The sequence below is a fragment of the Sinocyclocheilus rhinocerous genome, unplaced genomic scaffold (assembly GCF_001515625.1).
Source record: "Sinocyclocheilus rhinocerous isolate Xijiao unplaced genomic scaffold, SAMN03320098_v1.1 scaffold1214, whole genome shotgun sequence".
In the NCBI taxonomy this organism is placed as follows: Eukaryota; Metazoa; Chordata; class Actinopteri; order Cypriniformes; family Cyprinidae; genus Sinocyclocheilus; species Sinocyclocheilus rhinocerous.
In genome coordinates this window covers 293,368-313,567 of record NW_015627891.1, presented here as the reverse complement: position 1 = coordinate 313,567, position 20,200 = coordinate 293,368, and the positions used below count along the sequence as shown (strand labels likewise).

Sequence of the window (20,200 nt, the reverse complement as noted above, 5' to 3'; positions counted from 1 at the left end):
TTTCAACCTGCTCATCCAATCGCATGAGTTTAGGACTGTGTTTGTCCAACCAATGCCAGATGAGGGAGTGTTTGGGAAAATGGTTCGAAAATGACTTTCATGCTGCGTTCCAAACAAGATAACCACCTCTGAAGGGCACTTCAGAAAGAAGAATTTCAAAGGGGAACAACTGACACTGTGCTGCCATGATTTTTTGCACAGTTTTAAATGTGACTATGCCTCCTTAATTTGCTTGGCAGGATGACGCAGAAGTGCACACCCTTCCTAGCGCTCACTCAGGAGGGTAAACCCTTCAAAGGGATAAGAACATTGGGACGAGCCCTTAAGGATAGAACGCAGCATTGTAATACTATTTGGTGACGTGTGCAGAAATTATACACTCAGCTTTAATTCCAGTTTAGGACACTTCAGGTGCAGAAAGTTTTACACAAGGAATTGTGTCAGGATGCACCGTTACATGTAGCACCAGGAAAACTCAACTGCATCTGTAATTACACATTACAAAGTCACATTTTCAGAATGATACACTTTTCATATGTTGATTGTGCGTATAAGCCAGGCTTCAAGAAAACATCTGAAAGAGGCATCAACACTCACAGATGTTTTAGAAAGTGTTACATTTACTGTCAATGACAAGTACTTAATAAACCACAAAAAGCACCACAGGACAGCAAATAACAGCACTCCAACATCTTACAAATACAAAGACACAGAGTACAAAATGCATAAACTATTAGAAGTGTGCATTTCATTTAGCTTGACCAGTCTTCAGAGAAACAGTCATTTTGAGCCAAAGGTTCTCAGACATCTTGGATGGCAAAGAAAATGTTTAAATGTGCAGTGTGTAATTTCGACAATCTGTTTGAATGGCTCAAAAGGACACAACGTAACACTGGCTCATCCAATGGTGCGATTTAGGGGTGGTGGTGCTAGCTTTTTGCTGAGAAATGGCAGATGGGGGAGTGTTTGAAAGGATTCCATTTGTGATTTCTTGAATACTGAACACATGATTGGTTTGAATGAGGAGGATTCCTCTTCGGGTTGACATTACGGCATATAGAAAAACAACAGTTTAAACTGCATTGTGTTGAAGCAGGACTGAGAGCCATTTGAAAGCCCTGTTTGGTTCAGTTTGTCGCTGGTCATCTAAAGTTCTGTTTCCCCTGAGATCCTACATAGGATACGCGGCATGGAAATTGGATTCAAATCCAATGCTGGATCCAGGGAGCTTTTTACCCCACAGAAGGGATACTCACTGTCAGTCTGTGTCCATGTCCACTCGATGCGGACTACAATGTAATGTCTTATCCACTGTCTCTTCAGCTCTAGAGAGACACACACAATATGTGTTATCTTAGATTCGAAACCCTGTGTGAAAAGTGTCATTTTAAGAAATATATAATGATTCATTTGATTGCACTAGTTGAAGGAATGTTCCAGGATCGGCATGTTACAGTCTATTTAACGTAATTTGTAAAACCGTATGAACAGGAAAGGACTAAATTTGCAAGCTTGGGGTCGGTAAGAGGATTTTTTTTTTACGTTTTTAAAGGTTAACTTTTAAAAGGCTGCCGTTATTTGATCGCGTGCGTGAACGCGCTGATGACGTATCCTGTCTGCGCGAACCAGGTGCGCAGAGGTATGCAGATACTTACGTTGACAGGCAGGTAGAAAAGCATATTAAAACGCTCGGACCGAGCGTTTTGATTGGACGAACATTTCTTGGTCCTACGCCTTCCACAGAATATATAAATACAGACAAATACATTTAGACCACTTAAATTAATGATTGCTATCGGGATGTGAAGAGACTTTCAACCAGCATAACAAAAAATGTTTCTGAAGACAATCACCTATTGCACCTTTAAAATTACTTTTTTATTTTAATATATTTCAAAATGCTATTTATTCCTGTGATGGCAAAGCTGAATTTTCAGCATCATTACATGATCATCCAGTCTTCAGTGTCACATGATCCTTCAGAGATCATTCTAATATGCTGATTTGCTGCTCAAGGAAACATTTATTATTATTATCAGTGTTGAAAATTGTTGTGCCGCTTAATATTTTGCGTAAACCATGGTTATTTTTTTTCAGGATTTGTTGATGAAGAGAAAGTTTAAAAAACAGCATTTATTTGAAATCGAAATCTTTTCTAACAGTAAACTGTTTTGCAACAAAATCAAAGTCTCTGCTGTCACTTTTGATCAATTTAATGCCCCCCCCCCCCCGTTTGAATGGCAACCAGTTACATAAACTCTTAATTATCATTTGGTTATCTTGTAGTTACCTTTTGATAAACTTGTGAGTGGATTTTTCACGCAATAGGATTTCTGTATTACCAAAAACAGCACAATTCAACACAAGTGTGCATGTATCCACTCACTGTGGACTGTGCCGGGACTCCTGGTCGCTCTGTCTGGATGTGTGGAGGATCTCTGTGGTCTGTTGTGTGTCCGACCGGAGAGAGGCTTTTGTGTGAGCCGCTAGCATCCGGCTGCTTTGGGATGTGTTGGCATCCAGCATCTCTAGCAGAAGATCATACAGCAGCACCACGTTTTTTCTCTTCATGGTTGACAGATGCTCAATGCCTTTGTTGCTGCAGACAAGAGATGAAGAGAACAGTGAGCCAGTGACAGATGAGGGGAAAATTGAAACATGAAATGCTATGAAAGTCTAGAATACGGCCTCTGTGAGATCACAAACAGTCTGCTGTGCTACCTGAGGTGTCGAATATGTGAGAGCAGCATCAGCAGATGGGCGAGCCGGATGGACTGCTGCTGTGAGGACAAGCCTGTTCTGGAGATGGTCCAAACTAAAGCGTCAGTCACAGAGTCCAGCAGCCTCAGAACCTTCCCACGGCTCTCCACATCTTCAGGAGTCTGTGGCAAGCTTGAACAGTTATCTGTTAATAAGCACACAAAAGGAGTGAAGCACAATATCTGATGTGGTTCAAGAGAAAACAGATCATTTTGTGACAATTTCAGTGAACAAAGGTTACCGTCTAGACAATCTTTTCATAGAATCAGCAATCAGACTGCAGTTTTAACCCTGTAAAACCTGACATATGAAATAATAGTCTGAAAAAAAACTCTGCATATATGGATCATGTTTTGTTGTGTGATATAGTGAGAATAAGGAGCTCATATTCAAGGGAAAACATTTTCATTTTCACCTCAATTTTATTTAGAGGCCCAAACTGAGCAAAAATATGCAGTTTGGTGCAGATATTATTTATATAACCAAAAAATAAAATGAAATTCTGATGGCTTATAATGTAAATGTAATGTAAATCAATAATTTTTTCGTAACAGTATAGCAGACTACTAAGCGCATAAAATATCGCTCTATATCTCTAGATAATAGATCTTAGTAATATGATATTTAAAAGCTTAGTTTTATGATCAAAACATATAATGCCATGCAATACAATAATGAATAAGAGATGTACAAACAAACATTGATCATATTTTAAACTCAGATTTCAACACAATTTTTCTAAAAAATGATGTATGTATAATCAAATAAACCTAAGTTGCTTCAGCCTAGTAAATGTTCATCTTTAAATATTACTAACTATATAAAAGTTATTTTTGCAATTACTTTAGAAAAATCATTAAGGATTTTACAGCAAAAAGACGTGTACCACAACATTAAGGAGGACATGTTTACAATTGTACTAAAAGGCCTTTTACTTTGTTTTTCAATACTGCATGTTTTTCAGCAAAGTTTTGATCATGTTGATTATTTAAGGGGCCTTAGGTATTCATATATCAAATATGATATAACAGGCTTTATAGGGTTAAAACACAAGAGGGCGGCATTGGCAGGAGACCACTGACCAGTCATGTAAATCAAAAGCTTCTGTTTTTGAACAACATGCTAAATATAGTTAGCATGTTGTAATTAGCATGCCCTACAGTTACGTGAAGAAAAAACAAGATACAAACCCCAAAATGAAAATTCTGCCATTAATTACTCACCCTCATGTCGTTCCAAACCCATAAGACCTTCGTTCATCTTCGGAACACAAATTAAGATATTTTTTATGGAATCTGAGAGCTGTCTGACCCTGCATAGACAGCAACGCAACTGTAATGTTTCCAGGTCCAGAAACGTAGTAAGGACATCGGTAAAACAGTCCATGTGACATCAGTGGCTCAACTTCAGTTTTGCGAAGCTACGAGAATACTTTTTGAGCACAAAGAAAACAAAAATAATTTATTTAACAATTCTTCTCCCCCGAGTTACGTCTTCCGCCATTTTGGAGAGTACCCAAGAACGTAATCGACGTAATCAGCGTTGTTTACGTTCGGGGGAGAAAGCGCGCGCATGAACGTAATCTGTGTAATCAGCGTTGTTTGCGTTCGGAGGAGAAAGCGCGTGCATGAATGTAATCTGCGTAATCAGCGTTGTTTACACTTAGGGGAACGCGTGCATATGCATTGTGATACTTTAAAATGTCGGAAGACCTATCTCGAACGTAATCTGTGTAATCAGCGTTGTTTGCGTTCGGAGGAGAAAGCGCGTGCATGAACGTAATCAGCGTTGTTTACACTTAGGGGAAAGCGTGCATATGCATTGTGATACTTTAAAATGTCGGAAGACCTATCTCGGGGGAGAAGAATTGTTGAAAAAATTATGTTTCGAAGATGAATGAAGGTCTTACGGGTTTGAAACGACATGAGGGTGAGTAATTAATGACAGAATTTTCATTTTGGGGTGAACTAACCCTTTAAGTCTCGCACAATAACATACACACACACACAATCAGAGTAGTGTCATACTGGAGTTGAGAAGGATCATGGCTTTGAGACAGACGTATTCCTCTCTCTGGAGCTTCAGTTCTCTGAATCTGGAGGTGGTGGCCAGCAGCATGTCAAAGATCTCCATGATGCCTTCAACACAATTCCCTTCCTCCCTAAAAAATTTGAGAGAGAAAAGAGAGGGTATGAAACAGAGATAAAAGAGAAAAGGCCATAAATGTCTTGTGACTAATCACTCTGGAGCCAAGTAGCAATAATACTTAATTAATTAATTAATAGAAAAACCAGGTAAAGATAATACTAGCTAACATACACAGCTTATTTTGAATGAATACAGATGACCTTAAAGTGTCAGGTGAAAGACATAGGAAGTACTGTACACGCTGTCTCACACACTTTCTAATACACACACACACACACACTCAATCCTGTGTGAGAAATGAATAGTACAAACTAAGCTTGTGTTATGAGAACACACCAAGGTTTGTTAAGACCCTAGAGATAATCACTAAGGAAGAGGAATATTCAATTCCACACAAAATAATAAACAGGTATATACACACACACACACACACACACTCCAGCCATGCATTCACAAAAGAGAACAAAAACAGATCATAACAAAAAAGGTGTCATCTCTCCACAATCAATTTTCTTAATTAATGTACTTTAAAATCTATGTTCACACGTGTCACAGTGACTGTACACACACACAAACACTGTGTACACTGGACACACAACAGAAGATTAGCTGAAGGTCAGTGAATAAATCCACTAAACATCAGTGTTTTTCAAATGTTACCATCAAGCAAGATATGAGCCAATCTCTCCCACTTATGGAAGACGCCTTCAGATTTCAAACCATTCTAATCTAAAGAATTCTACACATTGACAACACAACTATTTTATGTTTTATGTTTATGACAGAAAAAAACACTGATCTGATTTAACAAATTCAATCACACTCAATCAAACCACACTTGTAGGTAGCTTTAAATCTGAATTTCAATTCAATTTCTGTTAATGGTGAGTTTGACCTGTTGAAATGTAAGCTTATTCTTCATCATTCAGGTTTTGATATCATAGATCCCATTGCATAGCATAGAGAGACAAAACAAAAGGAGATGTGTACCATTTTTTTATGCTATCAGCATACTGATGCTTTTCATACTGGCATATTTCTGCTTCCAGTTGTTGTAGAAAAAGGTAACTTGGCATTGGGTTGAATGCTACTTGATTACTATAGCAACCAAAGTAGGTAAGCCAGAAAATGTCTGCTGGAATACACAGATCTGATATGAGCACATTGTGGACAGTCAGTAATAATGGTCGGAAAATGGCTCCTTCCACACACTCCAGCAGACGTTTTCTGACCAGTATTACTGACTGTCCACAATGTGCTCATATCAGATCTGTGTATTCCAGTGTCAGTGGGAGATGTTACCTGTTGAGTCTGAGGTCAGGTGAGAAGATGAGTTTCCCGGGATGATCCACAGATCTCCACATCAATCCCAACATAAGAATATCCAGCCAGCAGCATTCCAACAGATGTACCTGATCTGACAAAGTCAGCTCCACAAAACCTGTGAGAGGAGTAACAAACACACAAATGCCTTCCAGAACACACTCTGACACAGCTGCTGCCCTTCAAATACTGGATGTAAGTGCACATACACATACACTCACACAAAATGATGCTTTTTATGCTTTTTGTCATTTCTGGAGCATGACACTTTCATTGAATGGAAAAGAGCAACATTCTGCTAAACTATGTTTTTTTATTCCACAGGAGACCAAAAATCATACAGGTTTGGAACAACATGAGGGTGATTGAATGATGACTGAATCCCATTAACCTTTTAGAAATGACAAGAAATCAATTTGACGTAAATAAAAATAACAAATTAAAAAGCACTTTAAACTAAAAGTAAAAAATTTAAAAGCATACACAAAAGTAATATATGTACATATATTAAATTCCCGCAATATAACAAAGAGTGAAAAATTTAAGGGGGTCTGAATACTTTCCGTACCCACTGTATGTACATATATTAAATTCCCATATATGAAATATTTTGTCATATGAAGAAAAAACATATATGAAAGCTAATAGAAACTGGGACAATTTCATATATTAATATATATATATCAAGCCCATACAAATATGTCTGTTTATGTATGTGCATACATACATGTCATGTGCATGCATATCTATCCTAAAACCCATCAATACATGTTGATATTATGTATGTAAATATAAAAGAAAATGTATTACAAAAACATATATAAACACAGGACTTTTTGAATATGTTGTTTTAATAAAGTTGCATATATATAAATAAAATATATATTGTTGACATATATAGTTGTAACATTATATTATCATATAAAAAAATATGTGTGCATATAAAAAAACATATGTGCATATAAACATTTTATTATGGGGATTTTATATATTTTATAAACTTACATTTTTAGCTACCCACAGAAAGTACGTATGTGAACATATGTATCACCTTATAGGTAACACATATGGCTATATCACTCTCGATATAGGGCAACATAAGTCATATATTACATTTCCATATGGGAAAACTTACACATTGCTTAAAAAGTGCAATGTGTGATAACTTACGAATTAGGGTAACATTTAAAATATTTATATGAGCACACACACCTGGTATCTTCTTCGCCCAGCTGATCATGAGCACCAGTTCCTTGTCAGCGAGGTTGGTTAGTGACATCATCATGCTGGCCTCGGTATACGGCTTGTTTATTGGCTCTCTCAGGTAAATCTGAGGAGGCTCCGCCTCCAGAATACAGTTGACCAACTGCTCAGGGGAGAGGCCTAGGCCACGCCCCTCAGCTCTGTCCCCTGAAGGGAAGAAGTGATGAGTGGGATTGAGGGGAAATTCTAAATGATGCTGGGAACGACGTCTGACCCCTAATGCCCCATCTGAGCTGTCTCTGATCTGGGGGTTGCGTCGATGATGGGCACCACGGTAACTGCAGCGTTCCCGCCTCACACCTGTTCACACACACAATTACAAACACGCATCAAAAGCGCACACCGTCTTTACTTTAGGGACCAATTTTCACTATTCATTTAATTAGTTGCTTATTATCATGCATATTACTAGCATTTTGGCTGTTTATTAGAACTTATAAAGCACATATTAATGCCTTATCCTGCATATTTTAGATACCTTAATCCGACCCCATACCTAAACCACATACCAAACAGCTACCTTACTAACTATTAATTAGCAGCAAATTAGTAGTTTATTAAGGCAGAAGTCGTAGTTAATAGTTAGTTAATAGTGAGAATTGGTCCTCAAACTAATGTGTGACCAAAAAATATATAAAGTATGACATATCTTTCCTTCTATATAAAATAAGTGGCTACACACAGAAAAGGAAGAGGCGTCTGCCTACCACACTTCATCATGCCCACTTCATAGCACTTGCGGAGTCGACAGGCCTGGCAGCTCTTGCGTCGGCTCTTGTCAATGGTGCACTGATTGGTAGCTGGACAAATATAGTTATTGTGTCCTAAAGAAGATTGGGAGAAAAAATTATATTAAGCTCACATCCTTGGATCTACAGTAAACGCCTTGGTTAAATTCATCTTTTTAATGTCATCTCATTCTATTGTCTAAGATCATATTATTATTAGGGCTGTTAATTGATTCAAATATTTTTGCACTACACTGTAAAAAAATATTTTTTGAAAGACTATTGGACCATGTATTACAAGAAAATATTATTTCAGTCTTTCTACTTCAAAATATCATTTAATTCAATGTTACTTGCTATTTCTTTGTAATTGTTTATGAAATTTACTAGCAATTTCTGTGAAAATTGTTTCTACACCAATTTTATTTTATTAATTTTTTGTATTAACTCATTTTTGTATGCGATTAACTTCCAGAAACAATAGCTTATATTAATAATCAATTTTTTGAAATGTTACCTTTAGAAATTTTGTAAAATATCATTTAATTCAATGTTACTTGCTATTTCTTTGTAATTGTTTATGAAATTTACTAGCAATTTCTGAGTGAAAATTGTTTCTACACCAATTTTATTTTATTAATTTTTTTGTATTAACTCATTTTTGTATGCGATTAACTTCCAGAAACAATAGCTTATATTAATAATCAATTTTTTTAAATGTTACCTTTAGAAATTTTGTACACAATATAATGAAATACACACTACCGTTAAAAAGTTTGAAAGAAATTAATACTTTTTTTAGCAAGCATGCATGTATAATGTTATAAAAATGTATACATTTAGCAAATGTGATGTTTAATGTTACAAAAGACTTCTATTTCAAATAAATGCTGTTCTTTTGAACTTTTTTTAATCAAAGAATCATGAAAACAAATGTATCACAGTTTCCACAAAATTAGAAATTTTGTACACAATATAATGAAATACACACTACCGTTAAAAAGTTTGAAAGAAATTAATACTTTTTTTAGCAAGCATGCATGTATAATGTTATAAAAATGTATACATTTAGCAAATGTGATGTTTAATGTTACAAAAGACTTCTATTTCAAATAAATGCTGTTCTTTTGAACTTTTTTTAATCAAAGAATCATGAAAACAAATGTATCACGGTTTCCACAAAAATATTAAGCAGCACAACTGTTTTCAAAATTGATAATAATAAGAAACAGGGGTGTCACGTTGTTTCTGAAGAATCATGTGACACTGAAGACTAGACTCACAATTCTGCTTTTCCATTGTAGAAATAAATTACATTTTAAAATATATTTCAATAGAAAAAAAATATGATATCCTTTCTTCATTAGAAATCACACTGAACAAAAAGAAACTGTTTTAGCGTCAAATTAAAAAGCTATAAGTAATACCAAAAGTGAAAAGTAATAATGGTAACACTTTACAATAAGGTTCAATTAGTTCATGTTATTTAATGTATTAACTAACATGAACAAACAATGAACAATACATTTATTACAGTATTTTTTCATTGTTAGTCCATGTTAATTCACAGTGCATTAACTAAGCACAACTTTTGATTTAAATAATGCATTAGTAAACGTTAAAATTAACATTAAGAAGTATTGTTCATTCTTAGTTCATGTTAACTAAAGTAGTTAACTAATGTTAGCTAATAACCCTTATTGTAAAGTGATACCATAGTAATAATAAAAACATTACACTTCTAATCACACACATTGACTTCTATCTGATGTTTGCAAAATCTAAATTACAAAATATTCCTCTAGAATCTATTTTTTTCAATAAAGTAATCCTTGGAGATATTAGTAGGAACATCACAAACTGACCAGGGAATTAATTTTTTGCACAGAATTAATGTAATCTGTGATAAGAAAATATGTTGATGTTAAAAAAAGAATGTGTTGGTTAAAAAAATAAAATACTGTGTGTTTTTTACTGAGATTTAGTATTTGTAAAAACGTATGTGTTTTTACCTTGAATGCTCCGTTTGAAGAAAGCCTTGCACCCTTCACATGACCAGACACCATAGTGATACCCAGAGGCGTAGTCATGACACACCGCACAGAAGTGTGTGTCTCCTTTACCCACAATGCCTGGTGACGGATTCAAGCCATCATCACCGTCCAGTTGCTGCCCTAACAGCTTTGCATGAGTAAGGACAGAACTATAAAAGATGAAGGTACAGATAAAGTAAAAAGAGAAGAAGAATTTTCTTCCACAAGAAGATTTTTTTTTGACATTTTCTAAAGAAAACGTGCTTGAGTGGTGCTTGCTGTGTGAAACTAGTTTTTATTCATATTTTGAATTTGCTTTTATTTTTATATATTCAATTTTCATTTTAAATTCAGTTTTAGTAATTTTGTTGATTTTATCATTGTTTTAATATTCATGAAATATCATTTCTGTTTTAGTTATTTTAGTAAATCAAGTTAAAAAAATAGGAAGAAAATGCAAAAAAAAAAAAAGAGAAATGTTGCTTTACCGACTAGCTGACATAAAACTATTTTTTTATATTTTATTTTAATTCAGGTAATTACCCAGGTGCAACAAACCCAGCTAAGAAAATCTAGACAATTTTTATTAATATTTAAATTGATCATTTTTATTTGCTTTTTAGCCCCTTTGTGATAATATCCTTTTTAAATATTTATTTGGTTGGTTGGTCCTGTTCATAATTTAGATCGATTTTACAAGTTCATTTGTGTCAGGAACATCAAAAACATCATAGAACACATTTTTTACGTTAATTAATATTTTACATGATAGCCCTCAATGCATTTTTATGTTAATTTATTTATTTCGTATAATAGTCTGCTTATTTTGCTGAGCTAACTATGCACAATTATAAGTGAATTTTCCCATTTGCATTTAGAATAATTTCTTCCCCGCTGTCTGCGATCCTATCAGAACAGACCTGAACAGACCCTTTTTTATTGACCCTTTCACCTGTTTTATTGTCTACCCTGCGAAAAATCTGATTAGAAAAGAAATATCATGTATCTGCTCAAAAAGCTGCATGATTTACAATACTGTAGCAAGCACCTCAAGACAAAACGAAAAGAAAAGAAAACATTTCATGTGATCACAGGGCTTTTATTGTCTCTATGGCAACTGAACTATCCATTTGTCAGCTGCTACTTGGAGTTTAAATGCATATATCAGTTATTAATACACTGCATGTGATGTCTGTGACTGGATTCTCACCTGCTCTGGTTAAGCGCGTGTGTCTTGGTGTCCTCCCAGGCAGTGTGTGAATGTGTTTCGCTGTAGGCCAGTGGAGGTGGGCAGTGCAGAGACAGTGCAGTGTGTGTGGTGTAGGGAGGCCAGAAGATTGTCGGACTGAGCGGGACCAGGCTTTCAGACACGGGGGGATGAGGGTACCCCAGCACTGTGGAGGACACGGGGCTGTAGAGCGTTAAGGCTCCATGGCTGATCTCTCCCCCATGCGGTGGTGAATAATCCTGACAGGCTTCCACATACAGAGAAGGAATGCAGACGGTCTGGTTGTCCATGCCGAGTGGGGAAGTGTAGAGACAGGATAAGGTGTTAGACAAATCCCCTCGATTGGCCTTGCCGGAGTCCAGGGCAGGGGAGACTGACGCAGGGGCCAGACCAAGGGAGGAGCTCATTCTGGAGAACTCAAGCGAGGTCCTGGCTTGACAGACTTCTGCATCATAGGCCTGACTGTGTCAGAGGACGTTCTTGCTGAAGGACACAAAAAAGGAAGTCAGATCCTGAGGGATATTAGAATAACGCTTACACCCCCAGCATGTTAAGCACACAGTAAGTTCAAAAGTTTGGGGTCAGTATGTTGTTTTTTTTTTAAGAATTTTTTTTTTTAAAGATTCTTTGATTAATAGAAAGTTCAAAAGAAGAGCATTTATTTAAAATTATAACAATGTCTTTACTGTCGTTTTTGATCAGATTAATGCATCCTTGCTGAATAAAAAAGTATTAATTTCTTTAGAGAGAGAAAAAACGGACCCATACTGACCCCAAACTTTTGAACAGATCATGTGACACTGAAGACTGGCGTAATGGCTGCTGAAAATTCAGCTTTGCCATCACAGGAATAAATACAATTTTACAATACATTAAAACGGGGGAAACAAATAATTGTAATAATATTTCACAATGTTGCTGGTTTTACCATATTTTTGAACAACTAAATGCAGCCTTGGTGAGCGTAAGACATTAAAAAATCTTACCAACCCCAAACTTTTGAACTATAGTGTACATATTGCACAAACCTTTAAAGGGTTAGTTCACTTCGAGAATAAAAATTTCCTGATAATTTCTCACCCCCATGTCATCCAAGATGTTCATGTGTCCTGTGATTCTGATCTAATATAGAGACATATTATCAATAAAGAAAGACACACATGCACACACTATTCTCAGTTTTTTTTGAGTAGGGCAGGTTTAATTTTCACCACTTGGAGTGGGAGATTTTGTGTGGAACTCTTTGTGTGTGCTTGTAGCAGTGTGTACAAGGAGAAAAAACAGCTTTATGTGTTATTTCAAAGTCCATTTCCAGTACATTTTCTGTTACATTTCCTCAACCTTAAAAAAACTACACCATGGAATGCCTAGTTTAAAATACCAATACCAGTAAACCACCTGTAAAAAAAAAAACTGTAAGGAAATTTACTTCTTTTTAAATATAAAAATGCACCTTAAACATTATTTGACACATAATAATTTTATTTTTGAAGAATGGTCTCCCACACACATACACACACACACAGGCTCTCTTGAGAATTCTCATAGTCTATTTGTTCATCTCTGGTTTCAGTGTTACATAAAGCACAGTGGACTCTGGATCTTTGTGACAAACTGTTTAAAAGAACTTTCTCCTCTGCATCTCTTACTACATAAACATTTGAATCAAAACCAATGCTGACCTGACGTGCCTCTACTGTATGCTCCATTAACCGGCCTTCTACAAGTTATAGACTCTTCTAAAAGTTATAGACTATTATGAAAGTGACAAATTCCTCTTAAAGTTATAGACACCTTTACTAACTTTCAAACAGAAGTCTTTGAAAGTGATTTGAAATCTGTACCGCAATTCTTTGGACAGTCATCAGTAGAATATTAAAGCCTCAATCACAAGTAAATTATTCACAGGCTCATTTCTTGGAGTAGCATTTATCAATATGTCATCTGCAATTTTTTAGGGTTAGGTTTAGGATTTTTTGATAAAAAGAAAGTTCAAAAGAACAGCATCTATTTGAAATAAAAATCATTTGTAACATTATAAATGCCTTCACTTTTGACTAATTTATTGCATTCTTGCTGAATAAAAGAATAGTTTTAAAATAAAAACTCACTGCCCTTCAACTTTTGTTAAGATGTTCATGCTACTGAAGGAGAATTGTTAAAAAATCATTTAATAGGGAATTCACTCATAAGAAACAAATTTGGCTAATGAAAAATTTTACATTTTAAGCAACTAGATATTCACTACAGTAATGCTCATTGTTTTTCCATGGCTTTTGAACATTTCTATAGCCTAATAATTCCAGGCCTGGAAATCACAATTTGAAAACCATCTGAACCCTGGAACTGAACTGTAACATTCCATATGAGCACCACCGCTATACCAGTCTTGAGTAGGTGCACTATTAATAATAATAAAGCATTTTATTTATCATGCGCTTTTCTTCAACCCAAAGCGCTATTGTTCAAGCCACAACGCTGAAATGCCATATACGTTTTTTCAATTTTGCCATTAAATGTATTTAACACTTTAGGACCTCTGTGAGAATAATATAAGTTCAAAGGAGGCAGAGATGCTGCTTTTACCTTTATCTGCTGCTGTCTCTACTGAAAAGTGTTACTTTATGGGGGAAAATATGGTTTATACACTATTTGGCTTCATAATTCATAATATTTGCTTTGTTTTATTGCTATAGTGTTGATTGTTGTCTTAAAAAGACTGCTTGGACAAACACTCCTGACAAACACACTGGAATATGATACACACACATGTGTGCAACAGATGGTCTAAGTACAAGAGCACAAAAAATCCATTAAAATAAAGAGACTGCTCCTTACATTTCACCATATAAAAATCACACACGCAACCAAACCAAAAGTTTATTTTTATAATACTTATAATAACAATTTTATATATTTTTAAGTACGGTCACGTATACTAAAGCAACTTTTCAATCTAAATGTCATTGGAAGACAGAGAAACTTAAGCACTTTCCTACTGCCACTCTTGTAAAGCTCCGATTGGCTACAATCCAGACACACATACCACTGAACAAAAGGCCAAGGACAGGACGAAGGAACCCCTACACATAACACACACAGTCCCTGGGAAAAATTTTCTCCATCCTAATAAGGTCCTACTGCCAACTTGAAATTTCTTTGAACTTACACAAGAATTAATTTTCCATTTATTTCACATCGGCAACACGAAGGCCAACATCACTAACTGAGCCTTTTATCTGCACTTATAGCGAACCTACATACAAATAATTATGCACACACATTTGTATATATAGGCACATTCTTTACGCTTGAAACCACTCCGATCCCTGACACCATTCATGCTCTCCTAATTGAGACTCACTTCTTTTTCAGGGAGTGACGGATGATAAGAAAAGCTGGCCTTCTAAAGTCCCAGACAGAGTTCTCCAGTGCAAAAAAAAATGCAAATAATAAGAGAGAGAGAGTTAGATAGCATGATTTCTGAGATTATTATATCACACAGACTGATTACAGTCTATAACGTTTGATCCAATCCTCCTATCAGTGGTCACACAAGCCAACAAACCTGTCAACAGAACAGTCCACTCGCGTATGTGTGTGTTTCTGCTATGACCACGGCTAAAACCTCCTGCTGCAAACCCAAAAACCAGCAAGATCTCCTTTTAAATGCTAAAATGTCATTTCACATCGGGTAGTTCCTTTCATTAAAACAATATTAATAGATTTTACAGGAATTGAAAGTAAACACAGCAAATCATTTTTTCTTGCATATGTTACGGTAATAATAGACTAGTGTTGCAATACATGGATGAATATTAATTTTAAAAGGCTGCAGTCTGTAGCCATCAGCACAAATACCATCGATTTTTAATAACAGGCCATTATGTTTAGTATGATTTCTCATCCATTGCTCAAGAGTAGCGAACCTACATACAAATAATTATGCACACACATTTGCATATATAGGCACATTCTTTACGCTTGAAACCACTCCGATCCCTGACACCATTCATGCTCTCCTAATTGAGACTCACTTCTTTTTCAGGGAGTGACGGATGATAAGAAAAGCTGGCCTTCTAAAGTCCCAGACAGAGTTCTCCAGTGCAAAAAAAAATGCAAATAATAAGAGAGAGAGAGTTAGATAGCATGATTTCTGAGATTATTATATCACACAGACTGATTACAGTCTATAACGTTTGATCCAATCCTCCTATCAGTGGTCACACAAGCCAACAAACCTGTCAACAGAACAGTCCACTCGCGTATGTGTGTGTTTCTGCTATGACCACGGCTAAAACCTCCTGCTGCAAACCCAAAAACCAGCAAGATCTCCTTTTAAATGCTAAAATGTCATTTCACATCAGGTAGTTCCTTTCATTAAAACAATATTAATAGATTTTACAGGAATTGAAAGTAAACACAGCAAATAATTTTTTCTTGCATATGTTACGGTAATAATAGACTAGTGTTGCAATACATGGATGAATATTAATTTTAAAAGGGTGCAGTCTGTAGCCATCAGCACAAATACCATCGATTTTTAATAACAGGCCATTATGTTTAGTATGATTTCTCATCCATTGCTCAAGAGTACAAGGACCTCTGTCTAAAATGATAAACAGCGTTTCTTCTCCTCCTTCACATTCCCTAGGCTGTCTCCCTTCAACAAAACACAGCGAAAATCCATTTCTGAACTTTTGTAAAGATTGTGGGTTTAATTTTAGGTACATGAACTTGAGATCATGTGTCCCAGCAATTTATAGTATGTTCTATATGTCAGGGAATTTTAAAAAGGTAAATAACTGATGAAGCTATGATGAATATGAAGCTGTATAAAATGAGGGAAGAGAGAAGAATGAAAGAGAATGTATGGGTGGTCATCAGTGTGAAAAATGTTTTGTCAAGTAACCAAGTAGCCTCTGAGATTTAAAAAAAACTCACAACATGAATACAAAACCATAACAGATGGTCATGTTAACACCATACTTAACGAATATGTTATTTGAAACACTCTCTTTTTGTTATTTTAAAGTGATTGATAAATTATACCATTCAGGTGGTGGTCTGTTATCCTGTCTTTATCTAAACACCCTATTTTATGATTTCCTTCTTTCATTGAACTCATGCCCCCCAAAACCCCTCATTTCTCTTATCACTAATGTCATTATAATCTTATCACGATCAACATTGAGTAACAGACTGTGTTTGTGCAGGGCCAATAAACACAGTCTGCAAAAAGTCTAGAACATGACACCAGCAGACACATAATAATCACCTGAAATGCACTGTATAAATTAAATACAACAGTAATGGCACTGCTTTTATTACCGAACTTGTAAAAGTTATTACATCTTTATTTTTTTTATTTTTTTTTTATCAATGGCCTAAACTAGATAAGGCACTGCTTTTATTACCGAACTTGTAAAAGTTATTACATCTTTATTTTTTTTTTATTTTTTTTTTATCAATGGCCTAAACTAGATAAGAATTTTTTTGATGCACATATATCTGTTTTTATTGTATAGAAAGAAGGATGAAAACAGATTTATTTGTTTGTTTGTTTGTTTGTTTGTTTGTTTGTTTGGGGGGCGCTTTGCTTTTCTAACTTATTAAAAATAATTTTAAAACATGTTTATACTTTTTATGTGACATTATCTAGCACCCCCTTGTGGCTCTTTTGGGGTCCCCGGGCAAGTACATTGCAGCACACTCGGGTTGTCACCTAAACATCAAATCATAAAAACTTCATATTCATATCACCTCATTCATCCATTGTAACAAGTTTCATAAAGGTTTTTTTAAACGAGCATCATATTGGCATTTGTTAGCCATAAACAAAAAGGTTTAAAGTTTAACAACGTCAGGTTTACTAAAACTTTTGTCTCACATGAACACTAACAATTCACGCGCTGATTTCCTTTACAAAAAATACAATGGTGGTAACCATAGCTTCCAGCAAAATACCTGAGTTACTATAGTTACTGTCACTGTCACTTGCGTAAAATCATAATAGCCTACGTTAATCCTTCAAACAGTGTAAGAAGCTTTGAGTATCTCTTTCATTTGGTTCAGTTTCTGTTTTGAAGACAGTGGCAACTAGCACCAAGTTAGCACATTTTTAGTGACAGAAACTATAGTTACCGTTTTAGTGAGGTTAGTTACAAATAGCACTTACCGACAGCAGGCAGCAGGTGATGAGAGCTAGAGAGCAGAGACTGTTTGATCAGCTGTGAACACGCTGCGCAGCCGTATCGACCTGATTTACTGCGCGCACAAAGAGAAAGAACAGCACTGAAGTAAGCGACAGACGCAACATAGAAAGAGAGAGACATGCAAACACCTGGTAGCGCACTTTGCCTGGTTGTACTTTGGCAAAATTCTCTCTTTGGATATAAAGATTAGAAAAGCGCGTCACTGGCAGCCGCGCCCTCCCGGAGCCGCCCCTAAATTTACTGCATGAGGCAGAGATTTACAAGTTAAGACAAACAACAAGACTAGAGGAAATTAATGACCATATCAAACCACTCTTCACCATATCCATGGTCAAAGTTCACGGTGACTAGCTTCCACCAGAATTTAGTAGAAAATATATTGATATATATTGCACAATATTAAAAGATAAAATGTAATATTAAAAATATATATATTTGAGAGAAAAAACCGTATATGTCACTCATTTTGTACTGACACTTGAATGCAGCATCACGTAAAAGTTTTCAGTTACCAATGATGTTGTAGAACAGCAGTTTTATTTGTTATTTTATACATAGCCTATTTAATTTTTGACAGGAATGAAAACAAGGCTGTGAGAGATTTAACAGGAGTGTACTGTTGTTTAATATGCAAACTGTTCAGCTAAACAGCTAGTTTTCATCCTCGAAATATTCAGTATAGCATCTACCGTGACTAAGATCAAAAGATGCGTCCTAAATCGTGTACTTATGCATTCTATGACGTTTTGTAGTATAAATAGTGGGAGTAGTGCGTTCACACTGAAAATTCCAAAAAGAAAAAGTGCACCTGGATGATGTACTTAAATAACCAAAAAAAAAACGAAGTGTGGAATGTTGGACACTTCATGCACTCACTGCTCAGCTTTAATTACATAGCGAATGGGGACGGGGCTACCAGACTCTGATGCCGAGTGGCTAAATAACGATATATGATTCAAACTCTAAATGGTTGAGTACATACTGCATAAGTACATAGTGTATTAGTGCATAGTGCGTCATTTTGGATGCAGCTAAAGTCCCTTTAAAGGGGTCATATGATGCGATTTCAATTTTTCAGACTAAAATGCCGGCAGTTCTGACTAACGTAAGTACGTATATTTAAAGAATTTGCCACTGATGATTCAAAAGCGAGTTTTGGCCAGTGTAGAGTAGCGCTTGTTGTTTGTCATTTCTCCAATCACAAATGCAGACATGGTTTTATGTTTACGCGGCGCGGCGCGGCGTGATGCAACGCAACGCGTAAAAAGACAATGTAAGTCATTATAATCAGTAATTATGTCCCCACTGGATGCAACAAATGCCTCGTTTATAATGGGTTTTAATGTTTTTGTCTAGTCGCTCCGGCCGGACAGGGCATCACAGTATGTTAAAGGGCGTAACATTTCCGTCACACGCTTGAGGTATTCGGCCAATCACAACGCACTGGATAGCTGGCCAATCAGAGCACCCCTCGCTTTTCAGACCGATGAGCTTTGTAAAAATCGACGCGTTTCAGAAAGGCGGGGCATAGAGGAGAAACAATAATGTACAGTATGTGGAAAATAATGTGTTTTTTGAACCTTAAACCGCATAAACACACTTCATTACACAAAATATGTCATTTTTAAAAACATCATATGACCCCTTTAAGGCAAGTCGTTTCACTCGGCAGCCATCTTTGAAACGCCTCTCGGGCATGCAAGTGCAGCTCCTATCCCTTTGAATGGAAACATCAAATCCACCAAAACTGTTCGCCAAGCTTACAATTAAATTTCATATTTGAAATCACCAATGAAATCTGACAACAACTGTCTCTTAAATGTTGTTTCGTTTGCATTAAAAATGTTTATTATTCAGGCTAGACCAGTGTGCATGCGCAGTCCTAAGCACACATCTCCAGAATGCTGACTGTTTCTATAACAACTGGGACAGCTGCAGTGACGCGTGACTTTACAGATTAGCGATTGGCTCTTTTATTCAGAAGGCGGGGCTTCCTTTGATAGAGTGGCCATATTGAGCATTGCATTTTTCCCCATTCAAAACCATATGAGTGACACGTCTTGGGTATTCTATAGTCTTTGCTAAGGTCTATTGAACAAAGAATTAACAGGTGCAGTTTCTCACTCAAACTTTTTTCAACTAATTTTTCTCCAGATCAATTTATCCTACATAATGGAATTTTCTCCCTTTCTTTCAGTCCACCCCATCCTCCCTCAACCCAAGTTTGTTTTCAAAAACCTTTTTTTTTTTGTGAAGTCATCTGCAAATCTTGTTATTTCTTCATTGTCCAATAAGGCAGGTCGGCTCCAATTCAAGGCAATAGCGAAACACAAGCCGGAACAGAACACAAATTAAAGAACCGTGTGTTCCTTTTCAAGACCTCTCCACGCTCTTTCATTTGCTGGGAACTGAGTTGAGAGAGAGAGCATGTGAGAGAAAGAGGGGGCAATGAGTTGAATTTTTCGTTCTGTCATATGCTGGTTATTCCGCTTCTCGGCAGGC

The 20,200-nt window shown here is 36.0% G+C and overlaps 1 protein-coding gene across 2 annotated transcripts; it reads right to left on the bottom strand.

Moving 5' to 3' along the window:
• Positions 1–74: 74 nt before the first annotated feature.
• LOC107736782 (estrogen receptor beta-2-like) lies at positions 75–17,888 on the bottom strand. Of its 2 annotated transcripts, XM_016548142.1 has the most exons (11): positions 17,839–17,888; positions 17,662–17,750; positions 11,466–11,966; positions 10,235–10,425; positions 8,202–8,318; positions 7,444–7,794; positions 6,211–6,349; positions 4,788–4,921; positions 2,722–2,905; positions 2,387–2,599; positions 75–1,325 (listed from the first exon to the last, which is right to left on the bottom strand). In XM_016548142.1, exons 3-11 carry the CDS (start codon positions 11,888–11,890, stop codon positions 1,259–1,261), a joined length of 1,821 nt encoding a protein of 606 aa, XP_016403628.1. In that variant the 5' UTR covers positions 11,891–11,966; positions 17,662–17,750; positions 17,839–17,888; the 3' UTR covers positions 75–1,258. The 2 variants fall into 2 exon arrangements, with proteins under 2 accessions (XP_016403628.1, XP_016403622.1); XM_016548136.1 differs by having other exon boundaries at positions 17,662–17,854.
• Between the last annotated feature and the right edge of the window lie 2,312 nt (positions 17,889–20,200).

What these genes read in the sequence shown, in the direction of transcription:
- LOC107736782 (XM_016548142.1), bottom strand. Translation starts at nt 11,890, where the DNA reads ATGAGCTCCTCCCTTGGTCTGGCCCCTGCGTCAGTCTCCCCTGCCCTG. An exon ending in CACGCGCTTAACCAGAGCAG is followed by an intron (nt 10,426 to 11,465) that starts GTGAGAATCCAG and finishes CATCTTTTATAG; the next exon opens with TTCTGTCCTTACTCATGCAA. An exon ending in GAGTCCCGGCACAGTCCACA is followed by an intron (nt 1,326 to 2,386) that starts GTGAGTGGATAC and finishes GTGTCTCTCTAG; the next exon opens with AGCTGAAGAGACAGTGGATA.